The following is a 23,830-nucleotide window of genomic DNA, read 5'->3' on the forward strand; positions in this document are numbered from 1 at the left end:
AATAGTATAAGTGGTAATTACTGATAAAATTTTTTAAAAAATCTTAGGTTACTTCAGATCAGTAAGACTACTCATAGCTTAAGCTCTCCAGCCATACAACCTAATAAATTCTAGTACTTACACAAGCTTGAGTAGTTTATAGAACTTGTACAAAGTAGGCTTCTATGTTTACCAGTACCGATCTTCCATGGAAATGGTGATCATGCTGACAGCTAGAATGAAATAAATCTAAAGATGCTCACTGCCTACCTTCAGAGCTGCTGGGAAATGTATAATGTAGAGGTCAACATAATCCAGTTGAAGTTTTTTCAGTGATTCTTCCAGACTTGGTCGAACCAGTTCTGGTCGATGAAACATAGATGCAAGCTATAATGATTAAACAGTAGAAGTTGCGCTGATGAATAAAATAGCTAAACTTTTTGATTCTATAAATTAATATAGAGACTTTTAAACTAGTAAAAAAAGTGACAAATACTGAAGGAAAATACATTCTTTTTGTGCTTCATGTGTCCAGATATATTCCCATAATCTATTTCACTTATTTGGATACTATTCATAAATATATTGAACCATGGGTGATGTTATGTCTGAGATAAATATTTTATCAAGTAATGATAATTATCACTGTTTGAATTACATTTGATAGAGGATACAGAGAAAATTCCAAGATGTCAGAAGAGAACCAGACTGAAATATTAGAAATGAAGAACTCAAAGAAATCACATTAAAATGGAATGAAAAGTATTAATAAGAGAACAGAAGAAACAGGAGAAACAATAAAAGATCTAGAAGTCAGTTCATTTGAAATATCTCAAAATAAAGACAAAAAATTAAAATGAATGCTAATGGTCTGAGATTTCTTGTACACTATCACATGTATCATACTAAATGGTTAAAATCTGAAAGCATTTCTACTAAGATCTGAGACAAGACAAGAATGTCTACTCTCACAATTTTTATTCAGTATTATTCTGGAAGATAGCCAAATCATTATATATGAAAAAGACACTGGGTGATCCAAATTGGAAAGGAAGAAGTTAAATAGTCCCTGTTTGAAGATTTCATCGTTCTATACAAAATGTACCTGAGAGAGTCTAACAGGAGACTATTGTAACTAATAAGTATGTCATGAAAGCTTCAGGATAAAAACTCTGTAGCATTCTTAAATATACCAAAAATGATCTGTCTGAGAAAGAACATATAACATCAAACCTATTTACAGGAGTTTTAAAAAGTTAAATACTTTTGAGTACATTTAACCAAGTCTATGAAAGCTCACTACAAAGAAAATGTCAAAACCATATGAAAGAAACAGAAGAAACAACTGGAGAAATCCCCAGGATTCTTATACTTAAAGAATAAATGTTGTCAACGTGTCCATAATATACCAAGAAAGGCATATATTTAAAGCAATCTCCATCAAAATTTAAGCACATTCTTGAAAAGGGGCTGCCTACAGCACCCTCAGCCCGTATGTGCACCACTTTCTGGTTTGGCTGTTCCACTTCTAATCCAGTTCCCTGAAAATGCACCTGGAAATGCAGAAGAATATTACCCAAGTCCTTTGCATCTATGTAGGAGACCCTGAAGCAGTTCCTGGCTTCTGGTTTTTGATCAGCACAGGTTTTTACCACTTTTGGGGATATGAGCCAGGAGATGGAGACTCTCCCCTATCTCCTCCTCTCTCTCTTTCTGTGTCCCCCTTCTTTCTGTTTCTATCAGTTTTCCTTTCAAGTAAATAAATATATCTTTAAATAATTCTTAGAATTCATATGGTTGGGGTGGCTTTGTGAAACTGAAGCACCACTAGCTGCAACTTTGACACCCATTATTGGATATAATATATCAGATGTATGTTTTACAAATATTTTTCCCATTCTGAAAGTTGTTTGTTCACCTCATTAATTGCTTTTTAGCTATTAAAAGCACACATCTGATAATAAAAATAATACACCAAGTAAATAAGATTAATAATGCCAACAAAAGAACCAACAGAAATTGAAGAACAAACAAGAAATTGACAAAAGATATGACTAGATACTTTGCAAAAACAAATGACCAAATCATATGACAAAAAGTGCTCAGGAACATGAGAATAAATATCATGGTGAGATATTTCACTCCAGTTTAAATTGCTAGTATCAAATATTAACACTAATGAAAAGCAGAACGAATTGTAGACAATGAAATTTGATACGCTCTTGGGGTGAAATTTATGCACATATTATGTAAAACAATATAGAGATTCCTCAGAAAAACTAAAACTGAGTCCACTGTGTGACTAGCTTATTCACTTTTGGGAGATATGCAATAAAAGTGCAATCATCACATGACAAATATAGCTGTGCTCCCATATTTACAGCAGCCCAACTCACAATAGCAAAAATAAGTCAACTTTAACGTACTATATATTTCTTAGCTGTAAAAATGAAATGTCAGTATTTGTGATAAAACTGATGGAACTGAAGATCTTTGCACTGAGTGAAAAGCCACACAGACAAACGTTACATTTTCCCCTTACACGGGGTAGTTACTATGTTCATCATTAAAATTGTGTTGATGTCATGTTAATATGTATCCAACTAGTTAAAAACCTGCCTTCATTCAGTTTTATCATATTTGTAAAAATATCTTAATTTCCCCACTCCATGACCATTGTGAAAATCCTGCCTTGTGTAAATGTCATAGCCCTGTTTTCAGGATATAACAGTACATATGTGTGTGTGTGTGTGTGTGTGTGTGTGTGTATTAAGCAATTTCTGATCTTTTATTTTATCTTCATCTTTTATTTTATCCCTATTTTATCTCTATGAATAGGATAAAAGATCAGAAATTGCTTAATTTAAAAACAAATAGTAAATACTAAAAAAAAGAAAGTAAAGCAAGCAATAACAGTGTATACATAAGAAACATTCCTCATAAGCTACTTACAATTTCACATAATTTCCATTCATATACTTGGCATTTTGCTAATAAACACTTCATAATTAAAATCTATTGTACCTTGGAAGTATAGAATATGTCTTCTCTCTTCACAGTACCATCTGCAATCTTGCTACGGATGGCCTGACCTACCTCCTCTTCATTTTTGTACATGTAAGCAGAATCAATATGGCGGAAGCCAGCGTCTAAAGCAATTTTGGTTGCTTCCAATGCCTTACTCTTAGGAATCTAGAGGAACAACAAAATAATCTTTAATGATCCATGTTTGTTAAAGAACAAAAAAGAAAATTAAGCAAATCTTTTTTTTTTCAATTTATTTAAAGAATTTGAGAGGCTGATATTATTTAATGAAATCATATCAAGTCAGATATTAGATCCTAACACCCTCTCTTAATATCAGCCTTACATGTTTCATAGGTTTAATGTTGCTTAGGTACTTATCACAGCTTAACTTTTACCTGGCATTCTTGTATCTTTTTTTCTCCTTCATGCTGTTCCACTCAAAAGGACCCACATCCTGATAAATGATTTACCTAAGTCTTGCACAGGGTACAGTAAGTTTAAACTTTGATCAAACAGTTACATAACACAGTGTTATCTGGTCAAGTAAAATAAATTATGACTAAGCAGAATCTTAGGCATGAAAAAGTTCTCCCCTGGTGAATTGGAAAACCAAGTAAAATATGCAGTGTTACTCAGAAACTGAATAACTTCAAAATCCACGCCTCTTTCCACCTACCCTAGATCTGCTTTCTTTTGTCCCCTCAAGCACAAACAATACAGATTACCTCATCCGATGCATAGGTTCCAAAGCCCAGTGCTGGCATGAATTGACCGTCATTTAGTGCCACACGCTGAAGGTCGGGATACATTGCTTTCATTGCTGAGGCCAGGCACACTCTATTTACTCCTTCTGCTTTCACAAGAGTAAAAGGAACTCAATATTCAAATTGCCTGTCCAAAGTCTATGATACTGAAAGGGGTGAAGTTAAAGAAATATTTCTCAAATTCCACATGTGAGAGGAATCTGGAAACCAACTACTATTTAAAATATAAAAGGATTCCTGTTACTGATGAGAGAAACATTTACAAGATTTTCTCTGCTAAAGCATTGTACACATTATTACAAAGACTTATGTGACCTTTTACAAATACTTATTGTTTTTGTCAGATTTTAAATCTTCAGACACCTATCTTCCTGATTAATTTTTTGTTATGATTTAATCATTTCTATCCCGATGTTGTGTGTGTTATTTTTATGTCTTTCCTTCTTTTTTTTTTTTTTCATTTTGTGACACAGTTTCATGGTTTCTGGGATTCCCCCAACCCTTCTGCATGCCCTCCCCCCATGGTGGATTCCTCCACCTTGTTGCAGTATTACAGTTCAAATCCAGTCATAATTCCTTCATTGCAAGCATGTACCATGCATAGAGTCCAGCATCTTATTGTCCAGATAAATTCAATGGTTTCTTGGGGAGACCATTCCTGGTCTGAAAACAGAGCTGGCAGAATATCATCAGTCCAGTGAAAAACCATAACATAATATCCACAACAATTTCTAACATTATGGAGCTAATTGGCATGGTATTGAGTGACCAATATGTTAGAAAATGCAAGTTTCTAACCACACCCTGATGTCGGATCAGTGCAGCTCTGGCAGTGGCAGCCACTTGGGGAGTAAATAATCCAACATAAGATCTTTCTCTCTGTCTCTTCCTCTCTGTATATCTGACTTTCCAATTATAATAATAAAATCTTTTAAAAGAAAAGAAAAAGAAGATACTTCACCCCAATAACTAGTAGCAGCTTTGGCTGTGGGAAAATTCCACAGTCCTCTTCTTTGGCTGGGCTAGAAAGACATTCCTGCATTGGAGCGTTTTGTTTCCCACGGATAATAGTGATCCAACGAACCTTGAAAAGTGCCCTGAAAATCTTTAATTGGATGCTGATTTTTATATTTGCTCATTTCCTAATGCCTCTAAGATGAATTATGATGATTATTCTACTTTACTATTGTCATTAATATTCTTACTTGATCTAACTTTGCATCTATGTTTAAATCCTGATGCCTTATGTAAAGGATATTGAATTAATGCTCATGGCTGTTGGGATAAACTGAGGCTGTAATCCAATAATGGAGTTGTAGGGGAGGTATTTCGGAATTGATTAAATTTGCCTAGTTTCCTGGAATTTCCACACATACCCCGGAATAATCAAGTCACAATGAATTAAAAGATACAGATGTACTTGAGAAAGATTTTGGTCCCTCTCTACTGTCAGCTGTACTATGATCACACCAAAATGTATTTTGCCATAATATCTTAACAAATTGGGTTAGTTATCCAATATTGAACCGAAAGGCAAAATAAACCTCTTGAATTAGCTCCTTTGAGTTATTTTATAGCAATGACAAACTGACTAGCACAGCATATTTGGGAGCACATATAGCTTAGACTGAATCCAGTACTATCCATGGGTTCACTCATTCATTGGAGATCTTGTAATAGTGTAGCACCAATCAGGTCAAAAGACACTCAGATGGAAGTTGATATTTTTCACCTAGATTCACCAGTTTCTAACATTTTTTTAAAATGCACATCAGGTGAAGAAAACCAACAAAATTGGATGACATACTTATCCCTGATTCAATTTTCTAATTCTTTCACATCTGCTCCACTTCCCACTGACAATAGTTGATCCAATGAACCTTGGAAAGTGCCCTGAAAATCTTTAATTGGATGCTGACCAGCATAAGGAAGATTTTCTGAGTCTCTTTCTTCCCTTGTTTCCCTGTCTCCCTCTTCCCTCTCAATAAATACTGCAAATAAAAATAAACATTTACAAAAAAATGTGTTCATTGGATTTGGAACTTCTGTATGTAAGCTGGTAACCTCTTCATCAGAACAGTCTTAATTAGGGGCTGGCATTGCGGCATAGGCAGTAAACTGCTGCCTGAGAAACTGGAATCCCATATGAATGCTGACTTAAGAACTTGCTGTTCCTTTCTAATACAAATCCTTGTTCTTGTTCTTAGGAAAGCAGTGGAAGATGCTTTGTGCACTCATGTGGAAGAGCTGGAAGGAGCGCCTAGATCCTCACAACAAGTCTTGCCTATCTTTAGCCATGCAGCCACTTGAGAAGTGAAGCAACAAATGCGAAATCTCTCTCTCTCTCTCTCACTCTCTCTCTCAAATACATAAGATAAATTTAAAAATAGAATATATTAATTGTCTGGAATTATTTTTTCCAAGATAATGTGTTTGAGTTGTAGGCATTAGGGAGTGTTTATAATACTAGGATATCATCGTACCATTGTCACAATCATGTCATTAAGGGCATATAATTTTTCACAGATGATAGGCATTAATAGATGTGCTGATGTAGGAATGTACAGGTGATCAATATATAGATTGAAGAATGAAAGACTAAATAAAAAAGACACATCAAAATGGAGCAATAACTTTATTTATTAAATGATGCACTCAGTGAAACAATAATCCAAATTCTGTAATATGCTTTATGAGAGATATCTGTCCTTTGGTAATAAAAGATTTCCCACCAAGGGGCACACCATGCCAAAGAAAGGGAAAGTGGGTTAATGTAAACTTGACTTAGATAGTTAAATTAGGACTTTATTCAGATGTACCAGTGTCATGAGGAAGACACCTGGCCTTACAATCTATAGGCAAATGAAGTTAGTAATGTAGAGGAATTATGCTGTATATGGAACCATAATTGGCAAGAAAGAAAAAGATATCTGATAGAAATGGGAAAGAAGTATTATCAAAAAGTTTCTAAAACTTTCATTGAAGTTTGGGAGGACTTCTTCCTGAATTGTGATCACTCTTTGAAAGGTTGCTGATTTTCTATTCTTGGTCTAGTTCATTGTCTATGGAGAATGAAAGTTTGATTCGTATTTAGACAAGTCATGCTGGTAGTTATTTTGTTCAGGCAGCTCAGTGGTTTCTAAGTGTTCTTTAACTTGAAAATCTGGTTGCTTTACATTTCTGATATTCAGTTTCTGAATCAGAATGATTGTGACTATGCTGACTGCTGTACATGCAGTGGCCGTTGTGTACACATAGCACCGTATGCTACCAGAGGCTGTCTGCAGCATGTGCCTCTGCTGAAATGTACAGGAGCTTTGCTTCTCCAAACATTTGCTTCTCAAAGCATTTTCTCATAACATTTAATTGCAGGGCGAGTGTGTTGAATATATGCCAGATTTCATCTATATTTGGATCTGTATTCATTTTCTTTGTCCTGCTTTTATTTTGTATCTTTACTAAGTTAACTACAGAAATGGTTATTACTATGACTTTTCCTGTGAATCTTTACACCAAATCATTAAACTTAGAGATTTTCCTGTGAATGTGCAACGTTGGCTATGCTCTGTAGATAGCATAAGCTGGATCACAGTTAAGCCTAAGAATTAAGTAACCATGGTGTGTGGCAAGCAGGTATGAGGCTTCTTCCTGCCTTTTCAAAATTAAACATTCTGGGCCAGGCGCAATAACCTAGTGGCTAAAATCCTTGCTGTTTATGTGCCAGGATCCCATAAGGGCACCGATTCTAATTTTGGAAGCCCTAATTTTTAAGAAGCTCCTTGCTTCGCATCAGCTCTGTTTCCACCATCTTGGCCACATGGGGAGTGAATCAACGGACAGAAGTTCTTTCTGTCTCTCCTCTTCTCTGTATATCTGACTTTCCAATAAAAATAAATAAATCTTTTTAAAAATTAAGCATTCTTTGCCACGACCAGAGCAACATAAACATGTTTGGAGAAGGAGCAACATGCAAATGAGAAACTAAGAAATACAAAATGAAACTATAGAAGTGAATGACCAGAGGGAACCTCTTCCACTTTCTGAAGAAAGAGCCTTCTACTTAGAAGGCTCAGTGCCTCAATCTTTTATGAAATTGCTTGGGGAGTCAAATTACAGGGTTTGTTGTGGCACAAACATTATTGCTAAGACCCAGCCAGTGCTTAATGATCAGGAAGCAACAGTGTGACAAATGTACAGAAGTCAATATGTAACTGTCTCAAGGATACCCTTGGCAACCAAATGGAGGTTGCTTGCGAACCTCCATGTTCTGAAGTGACCATTGCTGGATTAGGATGAATATGTACATATGGAAAACATGTGTTTTGAACCACTTGCCATGGTAACATTTGTAATTGCTTGAATAGTAATCTGAGGATAAATAGAAGATGCTCCCCTTGAAACCCAGATGTTTAAAAATGCTACTGCTGGTGCTCGCACAATGGCTCAAATAGCTAATCTTCCTTCAAGTGTCATGATTCCATATGGGTGCCTGTTCATGTCCCAGCCTCTCCACTTTCAATCAAGCTTCCTGTTTATGACCTGGGAAAGCAGCAGAGGATGGCTCAATGTCTTTGGCCCCTGTACCCATGTGGGAGACACAGAAGTAGCTCCTGGCTCCTGACCTGGGATCAGCTCAATTCTGGCTATTGTGGGCTTTTGAGGAGTGAATCAGCAGATTGAAGATCTTTTTCTCTGTCTTTTCTTCTCTCTGTAAATCTGCCTTTTCAATACGAAATATATGAATCTTTAAAAATGCTACACTTTTGGTGTTTGTTTTTTATTTTTCTTACAACTTGGCTGAATTCACCTACCAATTCTGAACATATTTTGTTGGAATTTTTAGTAAAATGATTGAATCTATGTGGAATTGTCATCTCCAGAGATAATCTGTCGCACTCATTTCTGTTTGTACACATTTTATTTCTTCCTCTTTTGTAATATTGGTCTTAAACATCTAAGACTATACTGAATAAGATTGCTAAGAGTAGATACCCTTGTTTTGTTCCATATTTACTGAAAGTGCTTATGGCTTTTTCCCCAATCACACGGTATGAATCTGTGCTTGTCATGTAATAATGAGACTTTTTGTGTATAGTTAACATTCTTCTATCCATGATTTTTTATTACTTTTTAATTTCATGAGTCAGTGCTATATTTTATTAATTTATTTTAGTTTATTAATATGATTAGTTGATTTATCATCAATTCTGTTACGCTATACAGCGTACATTTTTATTTGCTGAATCATTTCTTCATCTCTAATTCCAGTTGAGCAAAAGAATTACATTTTTGTAGTTGCTGCTGTTACTTTGTTGTCAGATTCAGAATGCAAATATTTTTCAGAATTGTTTGCCTCTGTGTAGATGCGAGACATATGTCTACCATTTTTTTACTTTTTTAAAGATTTATTTTACAGAGGAGAGACAGAAAGATCTTGAGGTTCACACCTCAAGTGGCCTGATGGCCAGAAATGAAGCAGGATCCAGGAGTTCTTCCATTCTTCCACATGGATGCAGAGTCCCAAGGCTTTTGAGCATCCTCCACTGCTTCCCCAAGCAACAAGCAAGGAGTTTGATGGGGAGTAGAGCACTTGGAACACAAACCAGCATTCATATGGGATCCCAGTGTGTGCAAGGGAAGGATTTAGCCTCTGAGCTATAGCACTCAACCCCTGTTTTTTCATTAAACATTATTTGAAACATATATCAATATGGGTTTTATGGCATGTGTTTTCAATTTTGTTTTTAATTGTGGGATTGGGTGGGGAAGATATTTTAAAAAAGAATTGCTGTTATTCCTTTCTAAACTATGTGGCATAAAAGGACTTTGAAGTCAGCTATGTGTCAGTCCTCTCAAGTCCTAAGAAAATGAGTATGAGGCTAAAATCCAGCAATAAATGGCTGAACTCCACCTTATTGACTCTGCTTTGGAACAAAGAGAGGAGAAAAACAAATCGTTCAACTGAAGCAAGACAGTAGCTAGAACAGTAAAGACAAAAAACACATTCCACACTTTAAATTTACTATACACAAGGCGTGATTTTTTTGCATTTTATTTTAATGTGATTATATGATTATGATTGTAATATAACCTAATATGTGTATGTTGATGACTTATCCTTATTGGTACATTTACTGACATATACCCATGTGACATATGTAGAATCAAAACACAGAAACTATTTTATCATTTAAGTATCCAAGTTTACAACCGTAATTTAAAGTGTTTTGGTATTCTTAGATACTTTGAGAGAATGATATATTTTCAAATAATTCTTTGCACAGCATGTGTTTATATTTCCTACATCATTATTATTAGGCATTCTTATTACTCTCCTGCTGTAGCTATCTTTCTCTATCTCTCTCTCTCCCTCCCTCTTTTAGAAGTTTTCTTTTTGTACATTGGTAAAAGAAACATAGTTCCATGTAGCTCCTATCTGCACATAGTAAAGTTGTATACCTGGATAGAAAGCATGTATCTGTATTTAGCCAGGATGCACTGACTGTCTTGGAACATATCCACCATGAATGAGAGACTACACTATATGGATACCTCAGAAATAAAAAGATTCACAAGACAAAAGGGGATCTTTTTCTCTGGAGTTGTTAGTTCCAAATCAGGGGGGAAATGCACATGACTAAAAAAAAAATTAAATGCTTCAGTCACTAAAACCGTTGTCACTTTCAAACAGTGAAATTGTTAACCAGGCTTGGAAGGTAAACAGAAAAAAAAATTAATTAAATTATTTAACCTCCAGATTTGAGGTTTATCATACCATTGATGAAATTTAAGTTATTGAGATTATCTGTGCTCCTTAAGGGATTGATGAAGACAAAATAGTGTCCCAAATCCATAGGCTTTACACTTTCATGGGTGAATCACTTGGAGAGCATCATGGCTTGCCAATTTTGTATGGTTTTTCTCAGCTGAAGAAATGCTTTCGAAAAGCCTATTTGATAGCCATTGTTTTTTGAGATACAATGCATTTTGCATTGTTGGGCCTGCCTACTTTTATGTTTAAGAATTTTAAGAGACAAAAATCAAAACCTCAAAAAATGGAAAATATGGGTGCTAACATTTAGCTCTATTTTATCATTACATTGCTTTGTTGTCTTTATGTTTCACTACATCACCAAGAACTTTAGTGTTTCTCTTGATTACCAAGTAAAAATCCCTAAGACTCAACTTTGTCACTGAGATAAATAAGTGGAAAGTTATCCTTTATCTGAAGTTATTATTACTGTAGAACATTCTCTAATTCCAAGGTAGAGTTGGGTTAAGCCTCCACTTTTTAGTCTGTTAAATCTGACTTCTAACTTCTCTTCCAGATTAAATCCCCTCAACAGAGACTAATCCTCCTCCAAAGATACACGATACTGAAATGGGTGCAGTTCTGACCCATAAGCAGCTGGAACACAGATCCTAGACTGTATCCGTGGAGTAGTGCCTCACGTTTTGAACTCTGTGTTGTGAGACTTCAGCTTCCTGGATGCACTGGAAAAACAAAGACTGAAAACTCGTCACAAAGCGCCTTACAAGCTCATGGTTCCCACCCCTCTCCTGGTGCATTCATGGACCAGCTGCTGTCGTCTGTCACCAAAGTTCTGCAAGCTTCTATGCAAATCAGTGTTAGGGACTGACCATTCTGAATGCAACAAAGCAGGTCTGTAATACAAACAGCATCAAGTAAGAATCTTTAACAAATTACCACTTTCATTTTTCTCACAGTGATAAGAATCTACTGTCATGGTGGTTATATGCGCTGTGGATACGGCTATAGCTCAGAACCGCTAGGTGGCAAAGATCAACCAGAAGTGAGGTGCGTGGTCACCAGTATCTGAGATGTCTCCTACATTATGATCCATTTGCAAGCTCTTCAGGAAGAAGTCATAAAAGTCTCCCATGTTAATATTCATCAGCAAATGGGTAATTTGGATGCTCGAGAAGACTAGAATGAGAAAAATATACAACCCAAACTCAGTAAATACATTTCCAGCATATTTAAGATGTGGATTTTGTGAACTGCTATTACAGTAAAAATTAATTTTGTTTGCTTCCTGGTTTTAAAATCTGACTTACATTCAAGAGCCTGACCTTATGGTTAATATATTTAATCATACTCATTTTTCATACTACATAACTTGATGTTTAAATAAAGAACATGTATAAGAAATTCAACCATATTCCTCTGACTGAGCTGCATTTTTCAGTAATGCAAAGCACTACCTGACAATATGGTACATCAGATTCTCAAGTTAAAGAGAAATTTATCTTGTCTGCAAGCTGAAGAATCAATTTACGTTTTAAAATTACTGAAATTATTGAAGCAATAATCGATCTGTAATATCTTAGAAGGCAAATTACTCTTATAAAAATTACACAAAAAATTACACCAAAATACAATGGAAACAAAACAAAACAGAATTTCTCCCTAGAATCACTGGTATAGTAGAAATGCCCTCGTTTATATATAAATTGATAACGTTTTGGGAAAAAAGAAAGTAAAAATTTTGTTAGCATTTATTTTAACTGTAATGCTAGTCTCCATAAGTCATATCCAAAACAGTTGGAAATCACTGGCTAATACCAATGCTACAGCCCCTTATTAATTAAATGGAGGTGATACACTTAGCAAAACTACTTACAATTCAGCTGAAAAATATCGGAGATTCCTGTTCAGGCCTTCTAACACGTTCATGTCATCCGACGACAATTGAAAATCAAATACCTGTTAAACAAGCAGTTTTATTAAATTATTTTTCTGTTGCATATCTGTCGATCTGGAAAATCCTGAAAAACCCTCAAACATTTTGAGAGATCGAACAAACGGCTCATCAGAAACATTGATTGTGGTCCAGCGAGATGTGCCACTGCCTGCAGCTCCAGTATCCCATATTTACATCAGTTCAAGTCTGGCTGCAACTTTCCAACACAGTTCCCTGCTAACGTATCTGGGAAAGCAGCAGAGGCTGGCCTACATACTTGGCTCCCTGTTATGCATGTTGTAGTCCCTAATGAAACCAGAAACTCCTCAATTTAGCCTGAAAATGCTGTAGCCGTTGAGGTCATTTGAAAAAATGAATCGATCTCTGTGTCTTTCCATTCTGTTGGAAATTTCAAATGAATGAATACAATTGTTAACAATTAAATAAACATTGGGTATTAGTAAAGAAAATAAATCATGAAGTATATAGAAATTTCGCAACACTACATATTAAAAGGAATCTGGATTATTAATTTGGAAATGAATAATATAAAAGCTAAATTTGATATTATTTAAAGCAATATTCTTTCAGGAGAATGTAAAGGAAAATTTTGGAATAAATGAATAATATAGTAATGTTCTTTGATTCAGTTCACCAATAAAGAAAGAAAGAGAAAGGAATTTAAAAAGTTAACAATTTGAAAAAAAAAACATTACTTAGAAAACTGTCTCAAAAACAATGGAGAGTTTCAATTCAAAGTGTTTAGCCTCTAGGAAATTTGACTTTATTTTGAATGTAATGAGGAAAACAAAGAAAACAAAAACCTTGAAGAGAGTGCCTGTGGAACTCTATTTGGTAGGATGATCTGATGTGTCAGTGTATGAGAACCACAGTGACAATGAGACAGAGGATCAGAGCTCTCCCATCCAGCAGTTCATTTAAGAAATGTCTGCAAGAACAGTCCTGGGGTGCAAGGAAGCCAGGACCCTACAACTTATTCTGAATATTTCACAAGGGTCACAAGCATCCAAGCATGTGGCTCACAGCATGATGCCTTCTAGAGCATCCAGGAAACCTACATCTGAAGCAAGACCGAATCTCAAGCTCAGGTGTTTCAATATGTGTTTTGTGTATCCCATTTTATCCTTTATTTTCTTTAAGTACAGCATACATGACAATGGATTCTTGGATGTACTGCAGGTAATATTAACAAACATCCATTAGCTTGATGAACCGATTTAGAAAAAAGGACTTTAACACTTTCCTGGAAAATGCAGTGGAGTACCAGCATGTCTTCCTGTTAGGAAAAGACCTTTCATGAATCAGTTACAATCAAAGTTTAAGTAAATGAAGAGTAGGAGCATTTGATGACTAAAATACATCAGGAAGAGAATTAAAACTTTGATATAATTCATGAGAAAATGCTTGAACAGATGCATCCAAGTCGGAAACTAAGTCCAGACTATATAAATGCTATAGCATAATTAGGGAAATAATTCTGAATACTTCATTCATTAACCTAGGCTAATTTTCAAGCTAAATGATCGTGAGATGAAAAAAATAATCCTTGTCATATAATATTCTACATGGAATGTGCTTTGCCATAAAACTAGTTATCCTAATCATAAAACAAAGATGTCTTGATTGAAAACAGAGACACTGGCAATGGGTTAAAATGGGCAAAGATTTAAACAGGTGCTTCATAAGGCAGGGAAATTAAAATGAAAACAACCGATGAATATGTAACCACATAAATATTTATGCAGCACAAACTAAAATAATAATAATTTAAAAAGCAAAAGTCACCCTATCTAATATTATAATTCAGAAAATAAAGAAAAATATCATTGCACAAGACCATGAAGTGTATTGCAAAATGTAATGCTGAAACCTTATTTTCCGTTTTCTGTATTATCTTGATTCTCTTATCATGATGTATCAAAAATACACAGAAAATTGAAATGCATGAGTAAAATCAGAGAATAGACTTGGTCCAAAGGTCTTGATATCTTGCAAAGAAGCAATGGTAAATTGCAGGATTACTGATACCTACAGCCCCATGCCCTCATTACCTGAGCATTCTGTTTGATCCGCTTCTCACTGAAGCTCTTGGCCAAGACCACAACCCCACGCTGCAGCTGGTAGCGAAGGACAATCTGGGCTGGAGTTCGCTGGTACTTTTTTGCCATAGAACAAATCATCGGATCATTCAGGAGAATTGGAGAATTCTGATCCACCCTGGAAAGAGAAATAGGAAAGCTGAACTTGTTGAGCTGAGTATTTAGTTCCATATGAGGCTCTGAAAATACTAAACCATCCAATCTATACCAGTAATTTTTAAGATTGGTCCTTATCTGAAATGTTTCTTGAAATGCGAATTCTTTCCTCCCCTGAGGTAGGAAATAATTAATTATTAAAAAAAGTATTGTACAACAAATTATATTTCAACAGAGGCATTTGAGGTAGATTGCTGTCTTTGTTGTATGTTTTGTTTTGTTTCCTACCATTTTGGATTTCGATTGGACCCCAGAGCACCATAAGCGACCAGAACTATTTCTTTGGACTTGCAGAAATCCAGTAATTTTCTCTGGTTGAGATAAGGATGACATTCTACCTGTAGAGACATGATATTAAAAACTATCAAATTTCATGAAACACAAAGGGAAACATTAAAAAGTAATAGTAGCTGAATTTTAATAAAAATGAAAGTTAACATCTACTAGGACTTTTTATTTGATTCAAGCACAATATTTGAAAGGAAAGGAGAGACCGAGATTTTTTTTTTTTAACTTCTGATTCACTTGCCCAAATAACCACAACTGCCAGGGCTGAAGCCTGCTGATTCCTAGAGCCCCCAAATTCGTATGTTTCACCCACATTAGTGTCAGGGACTCATACACTTGAACCATCATAGAAGACATCTTATGCACATTAATAAGAAGTGGTGTTGAAAATGGAGCAGGCAAAAGCTGAATTGACACCCATATGGGATACAGGCACCAAAACTAGTGTCCAGCATACTGTATCATAATGCTAGCATCCAAGTAAGGATAACTTTTTTCAATTAAAGAGAAAATTTACTGTGACATTTTGAAAGCAACATATTGGATATTTTATGCTGAAACTGTAAAAACATGGCATTCCTCAGAAGAAACAAATCATGCGTTAGATAACTTGACAATGCAGCGGTTAAAAATATATACTCATATCAAGGAGCTCTGTCTATGACCTCCTTAACAAAGTGACCAAAGAACACATCACTAAACATGTGACAAGCTCTATTTCCATGCTTTTTCTAGGGATACTATTTATTTAATTATTTATTTAGTTTGCTGCTTGTTTACTTATTTTTCCCCTTCCATGGGGATAAAATTTAATGAATGATCCATTCTAAGATCATGACCATTAATGCAATATTAATGAATGACCATTAATGCAATATTATTTCACCTCCAAATTCACAGAATATTGGAACTGACAAATTTATATTATAACAAAACAGTAAGCTGAGAAATTCAGAACCTTTGCCAAAATCTGACTAAATCACACAAAAAAACTGCTAACCATAAACTATGAAAACTATCATGAAGATTTCCTATTTATATTACAACATCTTTTTGCTAAATAGTGTTAAGAGTTTCAACAAAATATTGCATTTATGTACTAAAAAATTAATGCACATGGCTATCAACTTGACATCAAAAACCAAGCATTTTTTTTATTTCAGGGGAATATATGGAATATCTGTATTATCAAACTATCAGAGTATATGAAAGTTCCTAAATAATTGGAATGAAACTAATATAAAGTCATATTAGTTTTATGATATCTTACTGAAAATAAGAGTTGTGCATCATTATATCAGTCATTGATTCTATATGTTTTTCAAATATTATTGTTAGATAATATGTGATGACATGTAACGATGCATATAATAAATGAAATTAAACCTCTGATTTGATGACAGAAACCAGGAAGAGACAAAGATTAAAACAAGCTGAAGGATCAGCTTAAGTTTTGGTAAAATTCCATGAGTGCTGATGTTAGCTACCCTATTGTCCCCCAAATAATGTCTCCCCTTTCCCTTATATTAATACGCTACAGTTATCTTCCCTGTATATGTCTTTCCAAAACACATGAAGGAACAATGAACAAGAGGAACCATTGAAATCTCTAAATGCCAAACAAACCCTTACCACTTATCTGCTAGTACATTCACTCTGAATTTATTAATTGCTCCCTAAGTGTTTTCATGGCCTTCCTTCCTAAACACAATGTCTTCCACAACACCTTCAATAATCAATGCTTCTGGTGATCCTCCATTGGATTTCTTCATTGATCTTGGATAAATTCATTGTCTTCTCCCAAGGTTTGATCCTCTAGTATACTAGCATTTTTGTCATTTTACTTTTGCAGATTCCTATATATTTCAACAGTAGTTTCCTAAACGTTTCACTATAACATTAATAGATAGAAAATGGAAGCTACATTTCTCTTTTTTTAAAGGTTCTGGCTGCAAAAACTTCCGTTAATCCAAGTAAGTGAAACAGAAATGGGGGAATAAAATGGATATGTGACAGCAGAATTGGAGGAAAGAAATGAAAAATTGAAGGAGGGAAGTCTGAGAATTCACACCTGGTTGCACACAGGCTTGTACTTGAGTCCTGGCTTGTTCAGAATCATCTCCACCTGCCTGCGGTTGAAGTTGGATACCCCGATGGACTTGGCCAGTCCCGCATCCTTGCACTTTTCCATGGCCTAGAAAGAAAGATAGTGAGGAATGAATTCTTATGTTCTACTTGGAAAAGCAGAGAGATGAATGTACAAGAACAGAAGACTGCCTGCTTTTATTGCTTCAAATTCTTCTCTGTTGCTCTCTGTTACATCAAAGTATGCTGTTTTCCCCCCATCTTTCCTGCACTACAACTTTTAACATAGTGGCAAGAATATCTGCATCCAAACCACAGTATCCTATTTTTCAAAGTTGAATTGGGAGTTTTTACTTCCTCTTGTTGCTTCCTCTGTACTCACCTCCCAAATGGCACAGAGATCCACTGTGTCAAATATCACTTTTCCATTCTCATCTGTTGGAATTAAGTCCTCACCAGGCTGGAACAGAAGCAGTCATTTTTCACAGTGTCAGTATACTCAGGTCTCCAGTCCAGAACAATATATCCAGACATATTTAGGCTTGAAATATGTGGCATAGTCTTCACATGCTTAAATTTCAATACAAAGTAGTAAATAATGTTCTGTTCATACCTGCTGTGTATTAACCAATACAAGTTCCCAGATTTTAATGGTGACACAGTTATATGTTACTGTGTATTCTTATGTCTTTCCTCTAGAGAAATATATGTTTCATTAGGTTCAATAATAGTTACATGGTCTTAATCACCATTTACTAATTTTAACCTTGGTGGTCAAACAGCATGCACTTATAAGGTAGAAGTTAAATCAAGGTTCTGTTTCAGAAAAATATTAGAAGATACAGGAAGCCTATCAAATATTAGCAACCTTTAGTTTAGAATTGCTCCACAGTCACATGTGCCACTAATGAACAGGCTCAAAAAATAGTAATATAAATGTGATACTGCAGGGAAATTCATTGGGACCTGAATATTCCCTAAGGCCATATCAAATGAGTGTATCTACTCATAGCTGGGAATCCTCCATTTACACCACAGAGTAACATACATTGATAAACTAGTTTGAACTATGTCTATAAATTTCATCTATAGAACTTTTATAACTTCACCAGAATCATTTACTCATCCATGATAATTATGGTCACGTTGGTAGTTAGAGAGAAAACATTTGATAATCACCTACCTTCAGAGACAGTGGGAAATGAATAATATAGAGATCAACATAGTCCATTTGAAGTTTTTTGAGTGACCATTCCAAGCCTGACTGGACCAGCTCTGGTCGATGGAAAGTACACCAAAGCTATAGAAGTTAACAGTGGAGGGTAGAGAAAACAAATTTGTTAGCCATATTTGTTGGTTCCCTTCATCTAATGTGGAGTCTTTCTTGCGAGTTTAGAAATGCTGAATGCTGAAGGAAAATGATTTTCCTTTTTCAGTTTTCTATTTTCTTATCTATGACCGAAACCTCTGTTGTTTCTTTGCTAATACTCACAAACACACCAACCCATGCTGGATATTCCACCAGAGATAAATATGTCATAAAGCAATGATAATAACAGTTGTTTGTGTTATATGTAAAATAGCTTCAAAGAGAAAATATTTAGGGACATTGGAAAAGAACTACAGAGAAATATGAAAAATTTTAAAATATCTTTAGTGATGCCAATTAAAAGTACACTGGAGAAGCCCCTAAAGGACTGAAAAGACAGAAAAAGGAATATATGAGGAAGTCAAAAGCAACATTGAAACATTTCCCTCTAATGAAAAAACTACCAATCAAAACTTTTGGGATACAGAAAAACTAGTGTTAACGAGAAATGTTATACCAATAATTGCCTACATAAAAGTATGTTCAAATCAGAAAATCCAGAAAAAGTAGATACATTTCTGGATACACATATTTTAATATACATGTGTAAGTATAAATATATATATATATGTTATATATAATATATTTTATATGTGCATATATAAAATATAACATATCTTGAATCACAATGACATAAAAAATCTATGTAGACCAATAATTAAGATTGAGACGGAATCAGTAATAAAAATTCTCCCAAAAAAGGAAAGACCAGAGCTAGATGTTTCATTACTGAGTTCTATCAAAATTTAAAACTTGAAAACAAATCCATAAGTCCAAAATCAACTGATTTTACAAAAAGATTTTAAAAGTTTTAAAATCCTTTTTTAAAAAATCATTCCATAGAAAAGACACTTGCATTGCTTAAAGACCATACCCAATTCAACTCATAATGAAGTAAAAATCTACAGATCTGGACATGACAACTGCTGGTGGAAATACTGTAAGACAATGGCCTAGGTATAACTGCATAGATAAGACTCCAAAAACACAATTAAATGAAGGCAAAAATAGACAAGTGGGATTTTATCAAGCTAACAAGCTTCTGCACAGCAAAGAAGAAATAAAAAGTAAAAAGAAAATCAGCAAAACAGAAGTTTTTTTGAAGCTATACATCTGATTTAAAAATAATACAAAAATCTATCAGGAAATCAATATACTTAACAATAAACAATACAATTAAGAAATAAGCAAGCCATATCAATTGGAGAAAAGAAAAAAAATGTTGAACTGATACATAAAAAATGTTTAGCAATTAAGGACATGAAAACAAAAGCCACAATAAGGTATTTTCTCACTTCAGTGAGAATGACCGTTATCAGTAATAATAGCAACATACAAATAATTACCAGATTGAGTAGAAAGAACTCAACTGTGACAACATACCGTGTATCCTAATATACCATAGAAGTGAAATTACCATAAATGTTGCGAAAAATAATTTGTACACTCATGAAAATGCAAAAATGTATATACCAAGTGATCCAGTTAACTGAAAATGTATCCAAAGGAATCAAAACCAGACTACAAAAGAGATATTTGCACTCCCAAACTTAGAGCATCCCAATTCACCATGGAAAAATATATATATACATGAACTAATTACTAGAAGAAGCAAATGTAGTACGTGTAAATGGTGGAATATTATATATAAAAAGAGTGAAATATTGTTATTTGCAACAAAACGAATGAAATGGAATATCCTTATACTAAACAAAATAAGTCAGACTAGAAAAGACAAACAGCACGTGTTTTCATTTATTATGAATAGAATATAAAAATTGTGTGAATGACCTACTATTTGATAGTGCATGGGTAAAATATTATCATTACTGAACCGTGATATCTGTGATAATATGCCCTGCTTCATCACTCTAGAATCATTGCCATGAGCCCCTATTTTGTGATATTTATACCCTTTTCTCAAAGAAAAAGATGGTTCATTTGTGTATGTATACACTATGAGGTTTATGTAGAAATGCGTTTAAAATTGCTAATTCTTAAATCAATTTAAAAGTTAATAAAAAGAATGTGCAAATCAGGTGTGAAAAAAGAAAAGTAATCAACAATTGTATACAAAATTATGCAATTATATTACATAATTACATAGTTACCCCACACATCACATTTATTTTATTTTTATTGGAAAGTCAGATTTACAGAGAGAAAGAGAAGCAGAAAGACTTCTGTCTTACTGGTTCACTGGTTTACTCCCTCTAGTGGCAACAATAGCCAGAACCGAGCCAGTCTGAAACCAGGATCCAGGAGCCTCTTCTGTGTCTCTCACAGGGATGCAGGATCCCAAGACATTGGGTCATTCTCTACTGCTTTCCCAGGCCACAAGCAGAAGGCTGGATGGGAAATTGAGCAGCTGGGACATGAATCAGCACCCATATGGGATCCCAGCATATGCAAGATAAGGATTTAACCACTAAGCTATTACCTTGTGCCCATATTGCTTTAATTAGCACACTACATATCAAACACCATACCTTGGAAGTTAAGAATATGTCTTCTCTCTTCACAGTACCATCAGCAATCTTGCTGCGGATGGCCTGACCTACTTCTTCTTCATTTTGATACGCGTAAGCAGCATCGATATGGCGGAACCCAGCATCTATAGCTATTTTGGTGGCCACCCCAGCCTCACTCTTAGGAACCTAGAGAAGCAGACAAGAATACTATTTTGGGGTGCAGGTGATTAGAATCAATTTAAGCATCATCAGTGACCTTCACAATTTTGTTTTTTCCTCTCATGTGTTAGAATAATTCTCTATTTTAAGGGGATCCATTCATCTCAGTTAGCCTGTATCTTCCCCAATTAATAGCAAGCGGTAGGCAGCTCAGCAATCTCTTCATCCCAGTCAAGTACATTGATTATTGCCATCAAATGTGCTCAGGAATGATGCCAGGTTTACTGATCTGATGGATGGATTTACAGGACACAACGAAAGTTAATATCTTGCTTTTTATTTATGTACTGTGCTTTCTAATGAAAGCTAACATCAGGGAAAGCAAAATGAAACCATATACTAAATGAATTCAACGGGATCCTTAGTGAATTCTCTCCCAGTGAAATAAAATGAATATCTTTAATTCTGTCATAATTGAATTTGCAATCATTTGCAAAAGTATCAGTAATGACAGCTATTTATATAGATTTTCCACTCCTGATTTTCCATCCAGACACGCTGAGATAGATATCCTCCGCTACCCTATAAGCATATCACAAGCAAAAACAACCACACTACATTGTCTGTACAGGCATTTTAGCTACAGCCACCATCCTAATAAACTTGAAGTGTGAAAGAATGTAGGCTTCCTGCTGAAAATTAGAGCTTATATTGAACACAGATAGTTAAATATGCAAGCAGTAACTATGCAAATACTTGCTACAGACATTCTGTCTGCTCCCACCTCCCCCAAACAAAAACATAAAACTAACAAAGAGAGGAGTATGAATGCCTACTAATGGGATTCGCATTTTCACACAAGAGATCAGCCATATCATATGAAAGTTTGTAACATTTCTATAAACAGGATACAATGAGATCACACATCTATAAAAGAAACACAATGAGGCAACTTCCATAAGCAAGATAGAATGAGAACACAAATCCTGGCTTTCCAAATTTGAACAAAGACTTGAAAATGTTGGTTAAAGAACAAACAGATAAATGACGCAAACCCTTTTTTCAGTTATTTTAAGGATTTAACAGGTTTGCTTTATTCAGTGAAACAGTGATGAAGCAAATAATGTGTGGGAACTCAGAAATTTATCAGTACTGTTTCTTGATTTGGTGTACTTGATCCTTCTCTCCCCTTCATCCCACTTCTCTTTGAAGAACTACGAAGTCCTGCCACATGTCTTCAGAATATCCCCAGTAATTCAATAATGTTTCACAAGAATAAAATGGAAATCCTATAATCTGGTGTCATTCAATCATCCATCAAGCCACGGTATCAGTGTGCAGAATCCCCTCCATGATGCTCGACTTTTATTTCATAAGACCAAACATCATTCCCCTTTAACTGCAACACTGGTTAACAAGGACCAACAACATACCTTCGCTCTGATTAGGTCTCTATTTCCCTAAGGTATCACTGCATTTTCTTTCAGGTATGTTTCCCAGAAATAAGAATTAAACATGGAAAATTCTACATGGATCAGATCCGGGAATTACTGAATGGTGGTTAAATTTAAACAACATCAAGACAGTATTATTGTCTTCATAACCTTTGTGCTTCCTTTCTACTAACAAAAATTCAATCTCTAGATCATACTTTATTGGAAAAAAGCATGTTTTAAATTATAGGAAGAAGCAGGGAACCACTCTATTTGAAATGAAGCCAGGTGAGCAAGCTAAGTAACAGTTTTGTTGAGTAGTGGCTTTATTATCAGCTGTGACCCATGGTATTTGCCAAGCAACAAATAGTGTGACTGAGTTCAGACTAGGAGAAATGGAGAATAAAATGAAACTTGAATAATCATGCAGCAGCTGGGTGACTTCACAGCTCAGATAACTTTCCACCCTTTCTAAATCTATCTTCCTCTGTCATCTCAATCGCAAAGCAACAAGGCTTACCTCTTCAGCTGCATAGGTGCCAAAGCCCAGTACAGGAATAAAGTGACCATCATTTAACGCCATGTGCTGGTGTTTGGGATCCATTACTTTTGTTTCCTCTGACAAAACACCTTCTGCTTTTTTCTTCTGCCTCCACAGGAATAAAAAGAAGCCGATGTCCCAAGCGCCTGTCTAAAGGTCCATGACCTTTGGAAGGAGGAGTAAAATCAAAGTGCTATTTCACACTTGAAGAAATTCATAAAATCAATTCATTGTATTGGATGAAAGAGACTTTTTTAAATCGGTTAAAACAAGAAACATGACACGGTCCCTTTAGAATCAAATGTTACTTTAAGCAATTAAAAAAATTGATTAATTATTTACTTTGTACAATACAAATCTTCAGATGTCTATTCTCATTGCTTTATTTTTCAGAATGATATCTCTGTTTACACATCATTTGAAACAATTTCCTTACAAATGGGCACAAATACCAAAACTTGTCAAGCTCAAGCTTTTTCAAACATTGCCCCTCAAAAAGCAGAAATGAAAACAGAATGCTGCAGTGAGATGGTGCTGAGAAGCATGTTCAAGTGATTGTCTGCAAGGATACAAATACGATCAGCTACTTCCTCAAGCAGTCCACCTTCGGAAGAGCTGAACAAGCCAGTAGTATGTTTAGCTACTGAACAAAATGGAAATCCCATAAACCAACTAGGCAGGAGGGCAGGAGGGCAGGAGGCAGGTACACAGCCATGGCTGCCCCTGCTCCTTC

The 23,830-nt window shown here is 35.1% G+C and overlaps 2 protein-coding genes across 5 annotated transcripts in view; both read right to left on the reverse strand.

Annotated features, from left to right (window-relative positions):
* Positions 1 to 23,830, reverse strand: part of LOC121167472 (prostaglandin-E(2) 9-reductase-like) — a 65,675-nt gene that overhangs the window by 8,791 nt on the left and 33,054 nt on the right. For 2 of the 3 annotated variants that reach the window (XM_040996898.1, XM_040996894.1), the window contains exons 1-3: positions 3,732 to 3,847; positions 3,004 to 3,171; positions 250 to 366 (exon numbers count right to left, since the gene is read on the reverse strand). The exons of the other annotated variant lie outside the window; for it this stretch is intronic. In XM_040996898.1, coding sequence (XP_040852832.1) covers positions 250 to 366; positions 3,004 to 3,171; positions 3,732 to 3,824 — 378 coding nt within the window. In that variant the 5' untranslated portion in view covers positions 3,825 to 3,847. Of the gene's footprint in view, positions 1 to 249; positions 367 to 3,003; positions 3,172 to 3,731; positions 3,848 to 23,830 lie in introns of those variants that run through there. 3 annotated transcript variants of the gene reach the window in all.
* LOC121167482 (prostaglandin-E(2) 9-reductase-like) lies at positions 11,213 to 23,160 on the reverse strand. Of its 2 annotated transcripts, XM_040996921.1 has the most exons (10): positions 23,077 to 23,160; positions 20,983 to 21,150; positions 18,304 to 18,424; positions 18,070 to 18,090; positions 17,507 to 17,559; positions 17,111 to 17,233; positions 14,980 to 15,089; positions 14,548 to 14,713; positions 12,416 to 12,498; positions 11,213 to 11,718 (listed from the first exon to the last, which is right to left on the reverse strand). In XM_040996921.1, exons 1-10 carry the CDS (start codon positions 23,158 to 23,160, stop codon positions 11,676 to 11,678), a joined length of 972 nt encoding a protein of 323 aa, XP_040852855.1. In that variant the 3' UTR covers positions 11,213 to 11,675. The 2 variants fall into 2 exon arrangements, with proteins under 2 accessions (XP_040852855.1, XP_040852854.1); XM_040996920.1 differs by lacking the exon at positions 18,070 to 18,090 and having other exon boundaries at positions 17,507 to 17,584; positions 18,308 to 18,424.

The sequence above is a fragment of the Ochotona curzoniae genome, unplaced genomic scaffold (genome assembly GCF_017591425.1).
Source record: "Ochotona curzoniae isolate NIBS_2020 unplaced genomic scaffold, NIBS_Ocur_1.0 patch374, whole genome shotgun sequence".
NCBI lineage: Eukaryota > Metazoa > Chordata > Mammalia > Lagomorpha > Ochotonidae > Ochotona > Ochotona curzoniae.